This window comes from Danio aesculapii, chromosome 18, assembly GCF_903798145.1.
Source record: "Danio aesculapii chromosome 18, fDanAes4.1, whole genome shotgun sequence".
Lineage (NCBI taxonomy): Eukaryota > Metazoa > Chordata > Actinopteri > Cypriniformes > Danionidae > Danio > Danio aesculapii.
Window position 1 is genome coordinate 39,694,224 of NC_079452.1, and position 21,368 is coordinate 39,715,591.

At 36.6% G+C, this 21,368-nt stretch overlaps 2 protein-coding genes across 2 annotated transcripts; one reads left to right on the forward strand and one right to left on the reverse strand.

Annotated features, from left to right (window-relative positions):
* The first annotated feature begins 561 nt into the window (after nucleotides 1-561).
* On the forward strand, nucleotides 562-10,994 carry LOC130245655 (uncharacterized). Its single transcript, XM_056478405.1, has 7 exons — nucleotides 562-920; nucleotides 3,077-3,300; nucleotides 4,868-4,966; nucleotides 5,129-5,230; nucleotides 5,310-5,423; nucleotides 8,729-8,837; nucleotides 9,408-10,994. Exons 1-7 carry the CDS (start codon nucleotides 770-772, stop codon nucleotides 10,460-10,462), a joined length of 1,854 nt encoding a protein of 617 aa, XP_056334380.1. The 5' UTR covers nucleotides 562-769; the 3' UTR covers nucleotides 10,463-10,994.
* Nucleotides 10,995-13,681: 2,687 nt separating this feature from the next.
* Nucleotides 13,682-20,967, reverse strand: LOC130245363 (uncharacterized). Its single transcript, XM_056478030.1, has 13 exons — nucleotides 20,763-20,967; nucleotides 20,201-20,363; nucleotides 19,934-20,126; nucleotides 19,645-19,737; nucleotides 19,220-19,312; nucleotides 18,793-18,885; nucleotides 17,375-17,467; nucleotides 16,948-17,040; nucleotides 16,509-16,643; nucleotides 14,474-16,394; nucleotides 14,202-14,294; nucleotides 13,975-14,046; nucleotides 13,682-13,858 (listed from the first exon to the last, which is right to left on the reverse strand). Exons 1-13 carry the CDS (start codon nucleotides 20,866-20,868, stop codon nucleotides 13,764-13,766), a joined length of 3,243 nt encoding a protein of 1,080 aa, XP_056334005.1. The 5' UTR covers nucleotides 20,869-20,967; the 3' UTR covers nucleotides 13,682-13,763.
* Nucleotides 20,968-21,368: the final 401 nt, after the last annotated feature.

Sequence of the window (21,368 nt, forward strand, 5' to 3'; positions counted from 1 at the left end):
TCATCTCTTTTTCACACTTTAACAACCCAATGGATGCTTAAGTCTATGTAACTGAATATATTTGAATTATATTACAATGTCGATGCTGTAATAGAAACCTTATGAAATTGAAAATAGTCACATAAAGCTTTCACAAAACACTAGCTGTGCATAACAGTTGATTAGCCCATTAAATACAGAGCACTAATTCCAAGTATGGGTCACCATACTTGGCCAAAAAACACGACTTTCACTTTTATTCATTAATAAATGTATGTTAAATTATTTAAACTCTCCATATGACATATTTGGCTGGAATCATGTCGTTTTCTTTTTATTTTAATGTCCTATATTTTTTACATTTTAATTTTAAATAACGAACACTGCAAAACACATAATATTCAGTACAATTAAATATTACCTGATGTGATTTTTGTGGCGACAGTACAAATCTCTTATTTTGAAAAGCTTCTTCATCGCTGTATTTTTTTTAAAACATCACCGCCAACAATTTCTGTTTTCACACAAAGGAAGTTAACTTTGTGTTATCGCACTTGCCTTATCTGATGAAGATGTTATGCAGTAGCTGTAATATTGTTGGACTTTTATTTATTTGTGTGATGTATCCAGTTTTGATGTTAAATGAGTATAACTAGACACTTCTGTCACGTAGGTTCTAAACGTGCCCGGACATGCCTGGGAAAATGTGCCTTTTAAAAGGAGCATCATCAATTTCAGCAGAATCCATGATTGGATGTTTCCTGGATGCAGATGATGATGCCTGGACATCATGACTGTGCTTGACACTGAAACTGCTGCTGCTTTTGCTGGAATGAGTCAAAATCTGTGGTTGGAGAAAGCCTGCTCTATCCTAATTCCTGATTTACCATTATGGATCATTGAATATGCATGGACCAAACGGATGATGGAGGTCATAGAAGGTGCTTTTTGCTATATTTTTAATAACCATAATCAATATACTGTACATGTTAAAACATGTCCCATTTTGGTGTCTGCAACCAATTCAATTTACACAAGGGATTGTCTGTACACAGAAAGCATCTTAAAAGAAAGAAAAAGATCTGATTTAATGTTTTAAATAACTTTTGTGAAAATGTCAAAATGTAAGTGAAATAAATTTCCGTGGTCATTCAGCGTAACAGACACATATTTATGTAAAAATTAACCAACATACTTATTCTGATCTGTACAAAAAAATATAAAAGAATGAGGGATAATACTGAAGCTTAATGCATGTTAGATGATTTAAAACGTTTTACTTGCAATTTGGTTGAAAACTAAGTATATTGTGAAAGTATAAAGATATAAAATGACAATTAATACATTTTTATGGCTGTAAAATAAATCTGGGGTCACCACAGAGGAATGAACCGCCAACGACAGCACTACCCACTGCGTTGCCCTATTTTAAACATGTCTGATCAAATTTGTTAATATATAAACTGTTACTTTCCCAGTAATGGGTTGCAGCTGGAAGGGCATCCGCTGTGTAAAACATATGCTGGATAATTGGCGGTTCATTCCACTGTGGCGACCCTGGATTAATAAAGAGACTTAGCCGAAAAGAAAATGAATAAATAAATAAATTGTTACACCAAATGCCACTTTAAGTGGGCCTCTTGTATAAAGCATGGTTAAAATTAGAGCGGCACAATTCTGCATAAAATAAATTTTTATGAAAATTCATGATTTTTTGGCTTAAAATAAAGATCACGGTTCGTTCACAATTTAAAAAAAAAAGATTTACCCCTGAGCATTTGGTTTTCAAACAAAACGAGACTTAATACTCTTTACTTCAATCAAATTTAAAGAAATGTAATGAAAAATAATGTCCTCTTTTAATTATTTTTGGCTCAGATTTGTTTTAAAGGGGACCTATATTATGCCCCTTTTTACAAATAAGTCTTTGATGTCCCTAGAGTGTGTATTAGGGCTGCACAATATATTGTTTCAGCATCGATATTGCAATGTGACTCGCAATAGTCACATCACAGGATGCAATGTTGAGTGAGTCTATATATTATTATATTATATATTAAAAGTTTTCATTTTCATGTGTTTTTGAGGCCTGTGACTGTATAATGTCTTTAAAAGCATTCACGGCTTAGAAACTGTACTGTTTGTAACTTTAATAATAACACATTTTATTGAATTATTTGTATTATTCAATTACTATACCTGAATACTGTTAGACTCTGAAAGCAATAAAACAGTGTGTATTTCAATTGTATCTTATTTTTAATTATATTGATCCATGTTTGTAGATGGTTTATTATATTTTATTCAGATGTACTTCTCAATAGAATCATCTCAACCAATCTGAAATGATGAATTCTTTGCAAATAAGAGGTATTCAAGTCCTCTGTTGAAATGGTAATCATACCGCAATATATATCACAGAATAACAAAATATCACAATGTTAGATTTTTCCAATATTGTGCAGCCCTAGTGTGTATGTGAAGGTTCAGCATAAAATACACCACAGTTTTTTTATCACTCTGTGAAACTGCCTCTTTTAGGCTCACAATCTAAATTGTGTCGTTTTGGTGACTATCGCTTTAAATGTAAATGAGATTGTGCTCTTTTCTAAAAAGGGCGGAGCTACAAATGCCTATGTGTTAGCATAGTGGCAGATTTAAAACAAGTCTAATGTTATCTCTGTGAAAAACTGAAAATGTGGTTCAGAAATAGGCAGTCTACAGAGACACCGGTGTTCATTTGTGCATCCTAAAACTCCTAAACCATTTATAATGCCTGTTAGTCACTGACATTATCTTCAGCAAGTATGGTGAAAACTAATGGCAGTTGGCTGCTTCTCACTGAGGGCTTTCTGTGCTAATGAGGGAGAGATCATCACTAATGGGTGGGACTTTCCCCCTCTGATGACATGTACAAAAGGGAGAATGTCAATCAAACTGTTTCTGCAGACTGTTTTAATGAAGTGTGTTCATATATCACACAGTATTCGTTTAAACCCCTTATAAAAGTGATTTTGGATAATAGGTCCCCTTTAAATTCATTGCACAATTGCTGAAATATAAAATAGGGTATCTAATCAGTTCATGCTTACTTTAGTTCTAGGCCCTCCATTATGGCTAGAAGGAGACTGGCACCATCTGAGCCTCGAGGAGCCGTGCAGAGTCCGTGTGGTGGCAGCAGAAGTTTGGAGGATTGTGCAAACCAGAGACATCCAGCACTTTGAGAGGGTCCTTGAGTTTTTGGATGTTACATACACACTCGAACCACGACTCGTGACTCCCATTAAACACATGAAGATCAAGTTTGGTCTGCAGACGCTGGTGAGATCTTGTGTACCTCGATAACAAATATAAATCAACCCACAAGAATTAAAGGCATAGTTCACACAATTTTTTTTAATTCTGCATTATTTTTTTTGTCCATTGTTATCTGCTTATTAAACCTGTTTGAGTTTCTTTCTTATGTTGAACACTTAAAAAAATCTCACCGGCCACTTTATTAGGTACACCTGTCCAACTGCTCGTTAATGCAAATTTCTAAGCAGCCAAATCACATGGCAGCAACTTAATGCATTTAGGCATGATGACATGGTCAAGACGATCTACTGCAGTTCAAACCAAGCATCAGAATGTGGCATGGTGCAAGATGGGCTGGTCTGAGTATTTTCAGAAACTGCTGATCTACTGGGATTGTCATGCACAACCATCTCACAGAGAATGGTCAGAAAAAGTGAAAAATATTCAGTAAGCGGCAGATCTGTGGGCGCAAATGCCTTGTTGATGCCAAAGGTCAGAGGAGAATGGCCAGACTAGTTCGAGCTGTAACAGTAACTCAAATAACCACTCGTTACAATCAAGGTCTGCAGAAAAGCATCTCTGAATGCATAACACATTGAACCTTGAGGTTGATGAGCTACAGCAGCAAAAGACCACACCGGGTGCCACTCCTGTCAGCTAAGAACAGGAAACTGAGGCTACAATTTGCACAGGCTCACCAAAATTGAACAATAGAAGATTGAATAACTTTGCTTGGTCTGATGAGTCTTGATTTCTGTTGTGACATCTGGATGGTAGGATCAGAATTTGGCATGAGTGGGCAATGAGTTCACTGTGCTCAAATGGCCTTCACAGTCAACAGATCTCAATCCAATAGGGCACCTTTGGGATGTGGTGGAATGGGAGATTTGCATCATGGATGTGCAGTTGACAAACCTGCAGCAGATTTAATTGATTCTGTGATTAAATTCTCAGAGGAATATTTCCAGTACCCTGTTGAATCTATGCCATTAAGCATTAAGGCAGTACTGAAGGCAAAAGGGGGTCCAACCCGGTACTAGTAAGGTGTACCTAATAAAGTGGCTGGTAAGAGTACTGAAAATTGTTGGGAATTAAAGCCGACATTGATTACCAGCATTTGTTTCTACTATGGCTGTCAATGGCTGCTTTTTTCCAACATTCTACAATGTCTTGTATTGTGCTCAACAGAACACAAATAAAATCATAAATGTCAACACTGCAAAAAGGCTTTTCTTACTTAAATTACTTACTTTGACTTGTTTTTAGTACAAATATATTTTAAAAAATCTTAAATCTAGAAGCATTTTCTAGATAAGCAAAAATATTTTCTTATTTTTGAAAATAATGTCAAAATTAGGTGAATTGTTCCTTAAAACAAGCAAAGTAATTTACCAATGGTGTAAGCAAAATAATTTTATGTGAAAACGAATGATTTTTCTTAATAATTGGCAGATTATTATCATAATTTTTTTTTTTTAAGAATTTTTAGATATTTGGACTAGAAACAACACAAATTTTTTGCAGTGTATCCCTTTTACTTTCTGTCATCCACAAGATTGTATAAAAACATGCTTCTGCATTTTTGTCTCAGGTTATAATGTGGATGTTGTGGAATGATGAGAGCACTGCTAAAATCTCTGCCAAGATGGAAAACTTTTTCCCAAACAAACTTCCAGATTATCACAAATGTGTAAGTCTACTCTCCGTCCACCAGGGGCCTCCACAAATACATCAAAAAAAGCCAAAGAATGAAATTAAAAATGCCATTTGGTGCATGTTTTTTTGTGAAGTGTAATGTGGGACAACCATTTCTCCATAATATAAAAGTATTGTTTTTTATATTTTTATATAGAGACGCAAGCACGTGGATCTGATGCAGAAAAACCAGAAAGAGTTCAAGTCCTTTGCTCATGTTCTGGCAAGAGACAGGGATATGCGGGAGACTTACATTCACGTTAGTATAGTCACACGTTTAAGTACTTTGAAATGCATTTATTAATTGTTAAATCAAATGTGAACGTTAAACTTTGCAGGATTTAATGGAGGAGCAATATGGCGAATGCTACGCACAGAAACTGGAGGAGAGACTCTTGCACTATTTGGGAGAGCTAGATAAACTTCTGCCACAACCTACATATATTGATCAGGTTTGTGTTTATATGCATTTGTTTCATACTGGCTGTATTTGTGTTTAATTGTGCCTTGAAAATGATTTAGTGCAGTTCATTTTCGGACCAAAAGGTTTCCTGTGTGTGTTTGAGCAGAGTTTCTATTGTTTTGTTTTTGTTTAGTACAAATGGTTTGTTTGATGCTGACTTTCAAAATGAATTTGTAATTAATTGGTCTATCTATTAGTAAGGAGACAAGAACAAATGAATGAATGAATGAATGAATGAATGAAGGAATGAAGGAACGAATGACTGTGAACAAGAGCTTTATGTGCTTTAAAGATGTCCTTTAAATATGCGGTGGTAACTGCACTTACTTTTTTTGTAATATTATGCAAAATGTACACAAATTGAGATCACATACAACTGGAAGAAAAAGAAAAAACAACAACAAAGAACAGATGAAAAACAAAACAAACAAAAAAAAAAAACATCAGAACAGTCAGGTACTGGCATGTGTGTGTGTTTGTGTGCACATGTAAGGGTAACTGGGTGGACAGGTCAGAGTACATAAATAAGAGAAAATAAAAAAATATATATATACACACCATGCATAACAATAGAAAACTATAATACGTCACACGTCAATAAATAAAACAAATAAAATAGATATGAATAAAAAAGACAGAAACCAATCAGTGGTAAGGAGTGACAACAATGATAGTAATGTATTGATAGATGTAACGACAGTAAAAAAAAACAAATATAAAAACAAAACAAACGGAAGGACAACAGTAATAATACTGACGACAATAATAATTTCAAGTATTATATCAACTACTACTAGCAATTACTAATGTTACTACTGCCGCTGATACTACAGCTATGACTACTGCGACAACTAATACCACTACAATAGCTGCTACTACTGCAACTACTACTACTACAACTACTTCTACAAGAACTATCTATTTTGGTGAACCATCCCTTTAAGCCATAGGCTCAAATTTGATTCCTGGAGGGCTGCAGCTCTGCACAGTTTTGCTTCAACCCTAATCAAACACAGCGGATCCAAATAATCAAGGTGTTCAAGACTACTAGAGACTATTAAGGAGGTGTGAGTTTGAGGTGGTTGGAGCTAAAGTATGCAGAGCTGCAGCCCTCCTGGAATTGAGTTAGGGACCATTGCTTTAAGTGGTATTTCGTATGGAGGTAAACACACAAAAAAAACCCATCTAAATTTCAACTAGATTTTCCTTAAATACCTCGCGTATCATGAACAGTGAGCTGTATGGCCCTAAAATGATGCCCATTTATGTTTTTACTGGTGGGGTTTTCAAATGAAATTAAAAAATCTACACAAGATGACATCAACAGATGCACAAGTACTTGTATAATAGTGTCAAAGAGTATCAATTTACTGTATATTTAAATGAATTACAAGTCAATTTTTTCTTCATTTGAAACCTATCCAATGTAAACCTCCATAGCCATTTAAAAGCAATAACATTGACAAAAGCTATAACTGTCTAAACAGACGAGTGTATTATCTGTATAGACTTAAGTATGAATTAAACAAAATGAATAAAGAGGTTCGAATCATCAACAGCTGGCAAGTCTGTTTCAAAACTTGCTCGCATTTTTCAAGATTACTGGCTGATATTAGCAGAGTAAACAAAGCTCCTTTAACTAGACTGTCTAGAGAGGCAGTTGTGCGTATTACGTCTTGCAGTGAGCTGATGTGAGATCAAACAGTCACAGGGGTTGCAGTATCTCAATCGATTGTTGATTTGTTAAAGTTAAAGCAGAACTATTTTTTTGGAATGGAGCAAACAAAGCTCCATTCTGTCTTGACTCTCTAAAGAGGCGATTGTATGTCTTACGATCTTCAGGGAGCCAATGTGCTATCCACCAATCACAGAGGCTCCTGACTCGAATCGATTTTTCATCAAAGGTTCATGCTGAATATTTTGTTTTGTTTCTTTTCATGAATGCTTGGTTATTTCTGTGGCACCTACTGTATTTTGTCTTTAATTAACAGATTACAGATTTTATAATATACATTGATTAAATCTAATAAAAATAATACATTTATGGACATTTGACTATGCGGTTTAAATGTTTATTTTTTATTTTATTTATTTATTTGACATGGACATCCCAATTACACTGTGCAACCAAATGCATTTGTTTAAGTGTTTTAGCAAACTTGCTAATTCTCAACACCTGTCCACAGGAGGCTTGACAAAATTGACAAAATGGAACTATAATAAAAACATATACACAGCATCATAATTCTTTACATAAAATTACTGGAGCAAAAGCAAAGGCGACATGATCCAACAAACTAACAGTAGACTATTTGTGCAAACACTGCTGTTTTGCTTTTAACCACTTTTTAAGAACACTACTAAAAATATTTAATTACTTTCTGATTTTAAGCTAACAGGTAAATCATTCCACAGTTTGGCTCCCTTTACAGAGAACAGAATATATTTTATTTTCCCTTATACAGACTGGCCAAAAGAAGTCTTACACTATGGCACTAGACAGTCACCATTAGCAGTTGCCCGTGTGACTCTGTGAGAGGTTTGATGCCTACTGATTAAATCAGAAAACAGCATTGGAACATGATTATTTAAACATTTAAAAACCAATTTAAGATAATTAAATTTAATAAAACTATCAAAACTAAAAAGGTTATGTTTACATAAAACTTCACAATGATGCCATCGCATAGGCTTTAAGTCCATAATTTTAACTGCTTGTTTATATATTGAGCCTCATTTGGGACTTATGGCCTGATTGTTATACTAGTTGGGATATTTTAAATGATATCAAACATGACTTTTAAACCACGTGAATTGAAATAGAAAAATTGGTATGTAAGGGATATTGTACATCCAGACAGTTGTTAACACAGAATAAAACCTGATATGGTGATTAGGACATTGATCATTAAGAATGACAAGAAATTTGGATATTTTACCAAATACCAATCTAAGCTATATATACAGCTTAAACTGTAATTAATTTATAATATTAAGAGTCCACGTGCTTGTATATAATTAACAGTACCACATTATGCCTAAATATATATTTTTCTGCATAATATAATCTCTCAGGGCCATCCCATCACTCAAAGAAAAGACTGTTGTTTACAATTATATATTTACATTACTTAGTAGTTCATGGTGCCAACAGATTGTGTATTTTATTCTCATAAAAGCAAAAGCTTGTCTAATCATGTTGAGCAATTTCAACACAATGTACTGTCAATTGCATTGGATTAATGTATATGCCAAATGCATATGTGTAAAAGTAATGCTGGTCATTTTGTCCAGGTACTAAAGCAGCCCCATTCATATGAAAGGGGAGAGAAGATCCTGAAGAAACTGCTGTCAAAGGAGGGCGCATCTTTAGCCACAGCTCTGAAAAGACTTCTACATTGCGGTGAGAAACACGGTTTTGCTTTATAAGTAGGCATGTGACGATAACCGGTTTCAAAGGTTACAGTGGTTTGGAAAAGTCAAGGTTTTAAAACCGCCAAAGTTTTCTGTCATACCGTTCCTACGGTATATGTAAGCTTTTTTTTTTTTGCTTCATTCAGTTTTTTAGCATTTGCCCACACTTTGTAGCTGCCAGCTTCTTGCATCTCTGTTTTCTTACTCCAGAAAAATCTCTTTAGGTGATTGGTCAAGTTTCACGCTCAATTGTTTTACTATATTTTGATTTACAGCAAATGAAAAATACTGTATTTCAATAGCGCATGTTTACTGTTCCAAAATATTTTAAATGTTTCTTAAAATAAAATATATTCTGTTCAATAAGGGAAACATTTTTTTTGTTTTTCTACCCAGATAATTAAGAACATATTTAAAAGCAGTAATGCCAATACAGTGAAACCGTGATATTTTTATCCAAAATTATCATACCGTCAGAATTTCGTCGTCCCATGCCTATTTGGAAGTTAATATATCAGCTTTGAAATGTCATACAATCTCAATTTTCTCTTTCTTACAGCTGCAACAACAAATCTGGATCTTGAAGTCTGTAGCACATCCTCAGTTCCAAACACTTCTGAAGAAAAAAGGGATGCTGAAGTTGAGAAACCATTCCTTGGTACTCTCCATGTCATTTTAAGGCCATCACAGGACAGCACAACAAAAGATCCTCTCTCACAACCCAGCTCAAAAGAGCTTTTTGGTGCCCAGGGCTTGTGGAAGCATAAAAACTCAGAAAATATTTTACCTCAGAAGGAGATTTGTTCTGATAGAGTTACATCCACGCAGTTATCAGGTTCTGAACCCAATGAGGATGACTTGAGCCAATCTTTTCCGGTGCAGAAGGATCTGGATGGGAAGCACAGACTTGCGAAGACTCAAGCTGAACCGGAAATGAAGGAAGCCGAGACTGGTTTCACAGAGCAGACATGCTCCAGACATGGTAAGAAAATGAAGAGCATCCTTCAGGAATGTTCTGAAGAGCTTGATGGAGATGCCATACAGGCAGAATGCACTCCAACATCAACCCAAAGCACTCCACCACTTCTCCCGCATACACCTCAAACTCAAGCATCAACAAACCAGCACTCGTTGTCCTCGCACCCAGATTCATCCTCTACAAACATTTCTAAGGTCAGTCTTTCACCAGTGTCCTCAACGACACCAGTTACCCCTTCACCTTCACTCCTACAATCTCGCTCACCATCTCAATCCACTGCCTTGGAGCAACTAGGAACCTCAAGAATCAATGAAGGACCGGATTTAGCTCCTATTGTCTTCACCGAAGCAAGCAGAACCATTGAACCCAAGCTGAAACTGTCCTTAGAGAGTCAAAGCTTCCTCATGCAGTCCAAGTGGCTTCAACCTCAAGTGTGCCTTCACAGACTGAATAATGAAGAGTGTGCCAGACTTGTGGATTCAAACAGAGCTTGTGGCATTTTAGAAAAAGAAAGAGAGGCTGAAGATGATGAATACATGTTATATGATGTAAATGCACTGTATTCTGATTCATACTCGGATGATTCAGACTTGACAGATTCTGATGACCCAGATTACACACCTACAGGTGACTAAAACAAAGGACATCAAAAAGAAGTGCCAGTGAACGTGTACTTTTTAGATTTTGCACATGCATCGATACTCAAACATTGATTTTAGCAGCTTATATTATACATATATTTGAATTAGCTTCGCATAGGATTAAGGAACTATGCGGTTTTTGCTTGTTTGTTACCTCTTTGTATTACCTCATGGAGCACCCAAGATCACTTGTTACATTTAAATGTCCAATGATCGAGTTATACACCGTTGTCCTTAAAGAAACAAGTTACTCCTTTACTTTTGGTACTCTCAAAGCACAGCCTCAAAGCATCTTTGCTCGCTAAGAATCATCCCAAGACAGATTTTAGCTGTCATTGACTACGTTTACATGGACCCCAATAATTCGATTTTAATGTGATTAAGACAATACTCTGATTAAGAGTCTACCATGTAAACAGCAAGTTTTGATTAATTTAATCAGAATAAGGTCATAGTCGAACTAAAGAGAAATCGTATTAAGACATGTGGAGTATGCCGAGTTTAGTCTCAGTATTAAAGTGCATTACAGACATGTAAACACCTTAATCAAACTGTTACCGTCATGTAGGGCTTTTTGCTGCAATTTGCGACAGGATAGTCACACACACACACACACACACACACACACACACACACACACACACACACACACACACACACATACGCGTTTTTGTGAAAAACTGGTACATATGAAAAATACATCACAAATGGGGACATGCCTTTCTGAAGCTGCTAGAGCAAAGCTAAATACAGGTTTAGGTTGCCAATGGCCTTGTTATGACAGTCATCTGTTAAGATTTGCATTTCAAGCTCATTTTGCACAACCTGATTTTTTACCTACATATGAGGACAAACATTAATTTCATCACTTTTCAGGACAAATAAACACAAATAAACTGATGTCTAAATAATACCTACATATTGGGACCATGGTAAAAAGTGAGACCTGAACTACACTGACATACAGTGATGTCCAAATCATACCTAGATAATGTACTGGCCACATACTGTAGTGAAGGGCGAGTTAAGATAAACATACCGATTAAAAAAATGTTTTGCTGTGAAGTATAACTGGAGACCAACTGAAATAAATCAACTACTAATGCTGCTCCAGAAAATAACTAAAATTGGATAATTATGACAGAAGCAAAGAGCAACCCATTATATAAAATATAGATTCAATACTGAATTCACAAGAACGATTTTATTGCTGTAGCAACACTGATTACAAAACAGCATCTTATCTGCAGTAACAAAAAAATGTGCAAACATTTAGTGTTTATATGCAGCTGAATACATGGGGACCAAAACAGACTGGTGTCCTGGAACTAATGCCCAAACAAAATTCTGATAAGATCAAAAAACACATATAAACCCAAACATAAAACAGCTAGTGTTGTCACGGTACTAAAATTTTAAAAACGTTCATTTCCTGCGAACATTTTGAGCGCGTTCTTAAAAACCGCTGATTTGCCGTTGTGTTCACATGCTCAACAGAAATGACTGTGATTGGCCGTGAAAGTCATCAGTTCACTGAAATCAAGGCTGTTGACTGAGTGTAACCACAGATACAGGGACACTGGAGCCTTTTAAAACCACGAAGATCAGTCGATTCATCATCGGATCGCTCGTATGTCAGCTCAGACAGACCAGCCGATCTTCACAGCTTTACAACGCTCCAGTGTCCCTGTATCTGTGGTTACACTTAGTAAACAGCGGTGAGTTCGATGAACTGATGACCTTCACGGCCAATCACAGTCATTTCTGTTGAGCATGGAAATGGACGTTTTTAAAATTTCAGTACCAATTGGTATCAAACTCCAGTATCGTGACAACACTAAAAACAGCATATATAAAGAAAATGTAAAGAAAAATCTCTCCTACCGACTCTGTTGTCTTTTCAAAGCAGCAATTCTGTTATTTACATAAAACTTAACAGCAGACCAATCTCTGTTTCTTAGTGCATGAGGTTCGGCCAACAGACACGAGACACAGTCTGCTTTCCCAGGAACTCTACAGCTGTGTATGAAATGCAGCATATGTTTTTCAACTGCATTGACCTCCTCTTCTGACCACTTCCTTTTCACAATGACTTTTGGACCTAAAAAAATTAAAATACAAAGCAAATCAATCAAAGCCAGTAAATGTCATTACTTACTACTGCTATACAATCCATACATATTATTCAATATATAAGTCCTGAACTACACACACACACACACACACTGATGTCAAAATCACACCTACATATTGGGACCATGGTGAATAATAGGCCTGAACTACACACACACACTGATGTCTAAATCACACCTACATATTGGGACCATAGTGAATAATAGGTCTGAACTACACACACACACTGATGTCTAAATCACACCTACATATTAGGACCATGGTGAATTATAAGTCCTGAACTACACACACACACACACTGATGTCTAGATCACACCTACATATTGGGACCATGGTGAATTATAAGTCCTGAACTACACACACACACTGATGTCTAGATCACACCTACATATTGGGACCATGGTGAATAATAAGTCCTGAACTACACACACACACACTGATGTCTAGATCACACCTACATATTGGGACCATGGTGAATAATAGGCCTGAACTACACGCACACACACACACACACACACACTGATGTCTTAATCACACTTACATATTGGGACCATGGTGAATAATAGGCCTGAACTACACACACACACACTGATGTCTAAATCACACCTACATATTGGGACCATGGTGAATAATAAGTCCTGAACTACACACACATACACACACTGAAGTCTAAATCACACCTACATATTGGGACCATGGTGAATTATAAGTCCTGAACTACACACACACACACACACACTGATGTCTAAATCACACCTACATATTGGGACCATGGTGAATAATAAGTCCTGAACTACACACACACACACACACTGATGTCTAAATCACACCTACATATTGGGACCATGGTGAATAATAAGTCCTGAACTACACACACACACACACACACACACTGATGTCTAAATCACACCTACATATTGGGACCATGGTGAATAATAAGTCCTGAACTACACACACATACACACACTGATGTCTAAATCACACCTACATATTGGGACCATGGTGAATAATAAGTCCTGAACTACACACACATACACACTGATGTCTAGATCACACCTACATATTGGGACCATAGTGAATAATAGGCCTGAACTACACACACACACACTGATGTCTTAATCCCACCTACATATTGGGACTATGGTAAAGATTAAGTCTAATCTCATAATCTCAAACAGTTACCTGGTTTGAGATGGGCAACATCCAAGTCTACAATGGAGGGGGATTTAGGTCTACCCACATGTGCTTTCTGGGAGCCTATGATGAAGCATTTCAATAATAAATGATTAAAGAATTTATTAATATTGTACTTTAGTATCTTTACAATAAACATGTTATTCTTCTGACTTGACAAGTGATATGTTTTCTCATACCCATTTTTGCCTTTTTCTTTGAAGACACCTCGAGTCCCTCATCTTGAGGTCCCTCGTCTTGCAGGTTGCCTGCTGATAGTAGAGCATGCAAGCAACAATCTGAAGTATAGTAAACTGACTTATGTACATGACGAAATGTACAGTTCTAGCTAGTGTAATTATCCAGAGTAAGCGAGTAAAGGCAGAGCTGGAGGAAGAAAAATGTAGAAGTAGAATATACCATATACCATTCATATGATCCTCATTCTCTTGACTTCTGCAACTTGAAGTTTGCAGTTCTGCCTCATCACTGGAACTGTTGCTGGAGACATCCATTTCATCTGTTTAAAACAAAAACACATGAATTGCATCTGATTAAGACAAATCAGCTGCCTATGTTTGAAATTTTAGGAAATACTGACAATAATCCTAATATTTCACAGAATATACACCATTGTGAAATAAAATTGATCATGGATTACAGATTGTGTTAAAATACATATTACACAGTTATATTTACCTTGAGGATCTATTGTTATGCCATCTAATCCTTTGCCCTGGAGTTCGGGCAGTCTCCCTTTTTCCATAGCAATTAAGACTTTGCTAATCTTTGCAAGCTGTAAAGTGCTTTCAGGGAGGCGGTAGAACTCCCGATGAACTCTAATATCATGGCCAAGGAAGTTGGCTAATTGATCCATCTCATTGTCTTTAAGGTTTAATACTGTGGACAACGTGGCAACTTGCTTACGTAGCTTTGTTGAGCAAAGGGCTTCTGGATGCTTTGCTCCACTTTCTTTGGCATACAGGCGAATGCAGTCTGCACCCCGATAGTGAGACAGAGCACCTGGACGAGCAAATAAATGCTTGTTTTCAACAGGAACTTGACACCTTTCTCTCATTCTTATAAGGAAATCCACAGCCACAACCATATCAGGGGTCAGCAACACTGGTACTTTTCTCCCTCTCTTACCACGTATTTCCACTCTTTGAAAATAACCACAAAGCTTTTTCTCAAAGTCACTGAGCCCAGCTGCGATATCTTTGTGCATTGGTGTTTGGTCTCTAGACGTGTAAGACTGGATTTCCATCTTGGACACTTCACCCTCTCTTCTTCTGTTAAAAATGATGATCTGTGTCAGCATTACTTTGCAAAGATTGGCAAAGTTTTTGCTAGTAGGTTTTTCTTGTAGGGCGTTCACAAACTCTTGCTGTTTTGAGTATAGAAATGTGTGCAGTGTTCTGACATCCTCTGTAAATGGCAGGACTTGTGGCTTATTCCATTTAGCTTCACCCAGAGTAGTCAGTGCAGCTGCAGACACTACATCATTCCACTTGCTTTCATACAAACGTCTGAAATTTCGTGCACACTCTGCAACGGCTTCGCGTCCTGACATCAGTGCATTGCATTCCACCGAGTTGGCAATCTTCACCAAGCTGTGTCCAAGCTTCAGTGCCAGTGATGGTATCTTGTAGGTGTTTGTCTCCTCACTGAATCCAGCGACTGCTCTTACTGCTTTTATAACATGAGAAAAATTGCAGGGTTGGATGAAGTCCTCTATATTATGAATGGGTGTCAGTGATCTGGCAGTGATGAGAAACCTTGCTACTTCCCTCATTTTTTGTTTAACATAGTTATTTCTTCCTGAATGTGACTTCAGCCTGTTGTACATCTGCTCCCCTAAAAGAAGAATGTATCTATTTTTTTTTACAACATCTGAAACTTCATCATTCACCATCTCACAAGCAATGGTCCATACGCTTTTGCTAACATCCGCTGGTGGAGGAAGGCTCAAGCTGATGAGTGACTGAACTCTCCTCTGTCCAACTGTGTGTTTTTCATTTGTGGGGTTCTGGGGGCATGTTCGCATGTGTCTCCATAGGGTCTTTCTGTTGTACAGACCTTGACAGTGGATACAGTGACTGAAGTCAGAGGTAGATTTTTCTTCTTTGGGCCGCCGGCAAGCAACCATTTCCCCAATTCCAGCTTTTGAAACTGCAGCATTATGGGCAAAATTCCCTCTGCTTTTCAAAAGGTGTAATCTCGCTCTTCTTTCCTTTGACTTTTTGTCAAAGCTGAATGCCTTAGCTACCTCCAGTTCATTGTGATGAACAAACTCCAAGTGTCGTGCGATTTTAGAGAATGGCTTCTGACAATAAACACAATATTGTTTCTTCTTGTATCTGTTTATTTGCAGGTCAGTAGGCATCGGGGTCACAGATGTGGAGCGGTTATTTAATGCGCTTGCACTCCTGTCTGCTGCACTCCTGTCTGTTGCACTCCTGTCTGTTGTACTCTGAAACCCCACAACACCTCCCTTCAGTGGCTTAGCATGCAAATTATAAAGCTCTTCACTTCTACAACTGCTGTCTGATGAGCTACTGTCTGAATCAGGGACATAATCCTTGTCACTGTAGTCAGAACAGGATTCCTCACAAGATATCTGTGGGATCAGTCAATACTGTATTAAAAGCCCCTATGAGAAACATTACGCTGAAATATGAAAGACATTTTGACCCCCCCTCCAAAAAACAAACAAAAAAAAACTAGCATATACCTCAGATTCATCATTCGCTGAGCTATCAGGCACCCGTCCTTCAATTACAAGTGCTTCAGACAGCTTTTCAAAGCGTTCAGCATGTCTGTTATGATGTTCTCTCAGTCGGTTTATCCGGGCAGCAAACCTGTGTAGCTGTGGTTTATAAATAAACAGTTCAGAACCTGTATGTTGAAATTCCAACAATGTTAACTTTTTTTAATAGCTTTTTTTTTTAATTATTAAATTTAAGACAGATCAGGGTCTCCAAAAATCTCCAGTAACAGCAAAAAAAAAAAAGGTTGCTAGATTTGGCGCTAGTCGCTTTTTTGAAAATTTGTCACTAAGGAGTCTGAAAATACACTAAAAATAAGTTGACACCACTGGGTCTAATTGGATCATTATGTTCCTTGTGTCTCATAAGACGATCAAGAACTTGACTCAAACTGAAAATATCTACCTGTTCAGTTGACTTCTTGTTGATTTTGGTAGGAAAGCATGCGGCCTCTTCTGATGGCGTGTTCTCATCACTGCAAGAGTCTGCTCGGTTGATCTGTAAAGAGAGAACATCATCTACTCTGAGAAACACATTACATTTATTTCATACTGGAGAAACATCAGGACCTTCACACACACACACACACGACACGATTCACACCACATCAATGTCAGTACAGTGGACAGATTATCCTCACACACTCCTGGAATCCTCAAGCTACGTCACGGTTTAAAAATGAGGACTTTCTTATTATGTTCAAATAAGTCTATTACTCTATACAATAATAGATTAGAGTGAAACTGGAACCTTCTGAGGGTCTAAACGGATCATTATGTTCCTTGTGTCTCATAAGACGATCAAGAACTTGACTCAAACTGAAAATATCTACCTGTTCAGTTGACTTCTTGTTGATTTTGGTAGGAAAGCATGCGGCCTCTTCTGATGGCGTGTTCTCATCACTGCAAGAGTCTGCTCGGTTGATCTGTAAAGAGAGAACATCATCTACTCTGAGAAACACATTACATTTATTTCATACTGGAGAAACATCAGGACCTTCACACACACACACACGACACGATTCACACCACATCAATGTCAGTACAGTGGACAGATTATCCTCACACACTCCTGGAATCCTCAAGCTACGGTACGGTTTAAAAATGAGGACTTTATTAGTGGTGCGCATCAATTAAAATGCCCAGATTCAATTAGATTTTAATACAAGTTTTCTATTCGATTCACAAATCGATGAATATAAATTTTAAAGTTTTGAAATTTCAAAAACTGAATCAGGTGAACATTTTACAAACGGTAAATTAATAAAAAATAATTTAAGCGCCACTTGTTCTAAAAGCTGTTGCACATTAAACAAACAACAAAACTCCCCTCAGTAGCTTAACAACATATAGCCTAAAATAGTGGGCAGATTAATTTCTTTAGAACACCTGCCTAAAAAGAGTCCCATCTAAAACTTGATTAGCTTATTTTACATTTAAGATAAAAATTAAACTTTAATATCTACAATATTTTCCAGTCTATAACTTTTCCTTCTCGTTTCACAAAAGTGCAAAAATAAGCATATGCTTACAATATTAAGTTATTTATTCTTTATTATTTAATAATATGGCTTTGTAATATTCTCACAGATAGGCATACCTATTTATTTATCATGTTCTGGTATAGCATTTAATTGCAACTTCGACATGACTGAGCTTTTCTCTAGAACACAATTATGAATGATGGGTCTAGCAAATTTATTTCCTCACGCAGCAAACATTTTAAAAACAGCTTGAAAGAAATTTTTAACATGACTTATATTTTAAACCATTTAACTAAAGGAATTAATCAGTTAATCGTTAAAAAGCAGAGATGTGGTCTCGAGACCAGGGAAATGATCTGTGTTGATCAGTGAGCATCACTTCAGTTCTGCTCCTGCTCAGGTGACCTCACACTGTTTCCACACACTGCAAAAAGTTAAGCCCTGATGATGTATGTGGCTGTAAGTGTGAGTGCGGATGCCTCGATGACATGCATGTGCAATGATAACCAAAATAAAATACAAAAAAATAATAATACAAAAATCGATTCACTGCTTTTGAGAATCAATAATGAATGGACCACAGTTTAAAAAAACTATTGGAAAAAAATGTTTTTGGCCATCCCTATTCTTATGTTCAAATAAGTCTATTACTCTATACAATAATAGATTAGAGTGAAACTGGAACCTACTGAGGGTCTAAACGGATCGTTATGTTCCTTGTGTCTCATAAGACGATCAAGAACTTGACTCAAACTGAAAATATCTACCTGTTCAGTTGACTTCTTGTTGATTTTGGTAGGAAAGCATGCGGCCTCTTCTGATGGCGTGTTCTCATCACTGCAAGAGTCTGCTCGGTTGATCTGTAAAGAGAGAACATCATCTACTCTGAGAAACACTACATTTATTTCATACTGGAGAAACATCAGGACCTTCACACACACACACACACACGACACGATTCACACCACATCAATGTCAGTACAGTGGACAGATTATCCTCACACACTCCTGGAATCCTCAAGCTACGTCACGGTTTAAAAATGAGGACTTTCTTATTATGTTCAAATAAGTCTATTACTCTATACAATAATAGATTAGAGTGAAACTGGAACCTTCTGAGGGTCTAAACGGATCGTTATGTTCCTTGTGTCTCATAAGACGATCAAGAACTTGACTCAAACTGAAAATATCTACCTGTTCAGTTGACTTCTTGTTGATTTTGGTAGGAAAGCATGCGGCCTCTTCTGATGGCGTGTTCTCATCACTGCAAGAGTCTGCTCGGTTGATCTGTAAAGAGAGAACATCATCTACTCTGAGAAACACATTACATTTATTTCATACTGGAGAAACATCAGGACCTTCACACACACACACACGACACGATTCACACCACATCAATGTCAGTACAGTGGACAGATTATCCTCACACACTCCTGGAATCCTCAAGCTACGTCACGGTTTAAAAATGAGGACTTTCTTATTATGTTCAAATAAGTCTATTACTCTATACAATAATAGATTAGAGTGAAACTGGAACCTTCTGAGGGTCTAAACGGATCATTATGTTCCTTGTGTCTTATAAGACGATCAAGAACTTGACTCAAACTGAAAATATCTACCTGTTCAGTTGACTTCTTGTTGATTTTGGTAGGAAAGCATGCGGCCTCTTCTGATGGCGTGTTCTCATCACTGCAAGAGTCTGCTCGGTTGATCTGTAAAGAGAGAACCTGGTCTAAACAAATCTTTTTTTTTTTTTTGCAGTGTTCAATGCGGTCAATACTGCATCGTTATTATTAAAAATACTGCATCGTTATTATTAATAGAAATTGTTCAGTTTATCATGTAATATAACACATTAAGTACAATAACTCAACAACGCCAACTCAAGGTAAATAGAGACCTAATTACCAGAGTACGCCATGGCCATTTTGAATCTCCATAGTTGTATGTTATTTCTTCACCAGAAGCTATGTCCTTAATTGAAAACAAACACAGATGTGGTTTGCCTCCAACACCTATTTTTTTAATTTTACAGTTAGGAGACTTGTAATCGTCATTCACTAATCTCCCAAGTGAACCATCTTCTTTTGAGGCATCAATGCTAAAATGAGAAAACAAAACATGAGACTGGTTTCCAATAGGTCAAAAATAGTACAAATGGTTCCCAAAACCTACCACCACTGTTTTCCGTCCCAATCAAAGTCAAATAAGAAGGTATTTTCTGTTTCACTGTATTTATTCTGTCTTATTTGGCTCTCCTCTTGGGAAATTAACTTTCCACGGTATTCAAGAATGAAGCATCCTTTGTCAATGGACATGCTAGCAAACACACCTCTACCTAAAATAGAGAAATGACAGCGTTGAAAATTATGCGTTTCAGTGACAATTAGGTGGTCCTTTATTTAATTGACATGGCCTTTAATGGGCATGCACTAATTAATTACAGGCCATAAAAACTTCTTCCAACATCTGGTTAGTTTCAACCTTTGTGAAAAACTGTTCAATCAGTTGCACAATTCACAACAGCAACTGTTTCATCAAAAAAATAATTATCTTAATAATACCAGTAAAAAAAACTACTGAAATTAGATTTTTCAACATAGCACAGCTTTACATATGCATTTAATGCTATTATCGTATGTATATCAGTCTAATGTTTGATATATGATTTAATAATCTACAGTATGTTCTTGTGGTGTGAGATGACTAAAGCATTGAAATACAGATACTAACTAACCTTTATGAGAGTTAATGAATCTCTCCTCAAAGCATGGCTTGTCTTTGCCAGACAGAATGTGTGTAGTGGCATCCTCCATAGGACTAATTCTCTTCCGTTTAGACATTGCATCCAGTTATGTATTTACATTCTGAAAAGTAGAGTTAAAAAGCAAATAATCAAAAGCTCAGTGAATATTACTTAAATCTTGATTGTATGACACTACACATTTACTGTGTCCAATCAGCTTAAAACATACTACCAACTTAGACCATGCTTACAAGTTACACAAAAAACATGTATTTATCAAAAATAAAAAAGCAAAAAAAAAATAAAAGGTAGATGAAAGACTGCAAGTTAAAGTTAAAACTTGAAATGAAATATACACTTTCCATTTCCATTTTCCAGATCCATTTTTACAAATTTACTTTGTACAATGTACAACAAGTACTTCGGAATTCTCAATATATATTGACTTATCGAACAATACATGTACATCATCACTTCAATAATTTACATGATTACGTGGTGCAGATCGTGGTGTTCTTATCCTTCTCCGAGGCGAAAGCAGGGCCTGGGCAGTTTCTCCAGTTTATATTTTTTTAATATACTTGTATTTTGGGGCAT

Coding starts and splice junctions, on each gene's coding strand:
- LOC130245363 (XM_056478030.1), bottom strand. CDS start 20,868: ATGTCTAAACGGAAGAGAATTAGTCCTATGGAGGATGCCACTACACAC. Junction 17,468..18,792: donor ACAAGAAGTCAACTGAACAG/GTAGATATTTTC, acceptor CTCTCTTTACAG/ATCAACCGAGCAGACTCTTG. Junction 13,859..13,974: donor AAAGAAAAAGGCAAAAATGG/GTATGAGAAAAC, acceptor GCTTCATCATAG/GCTCCCAGAAAGCACATGTG.
- LOC130245655 (XM_056478405.1), top strand. CDS start 770: ATGACTGTGCTTGACACTGAAACTGCTGCTGCTTTTGCTGGAATGAGT. Junction 3,301..4,867: donor AGTTTGGTCTGCAGACGCTG/GTGAGATCTTGT, acceptor TTTTTGTCTCAG/GTTATAATGTGGATGTTGTG. Junction 5,231..5,309: donor TGCGGGAGACTTACATTCAC/GTTAGTATAGTC, acceptor TAAACTTTGCAG/GATTTAATGGAGGAGCAATA.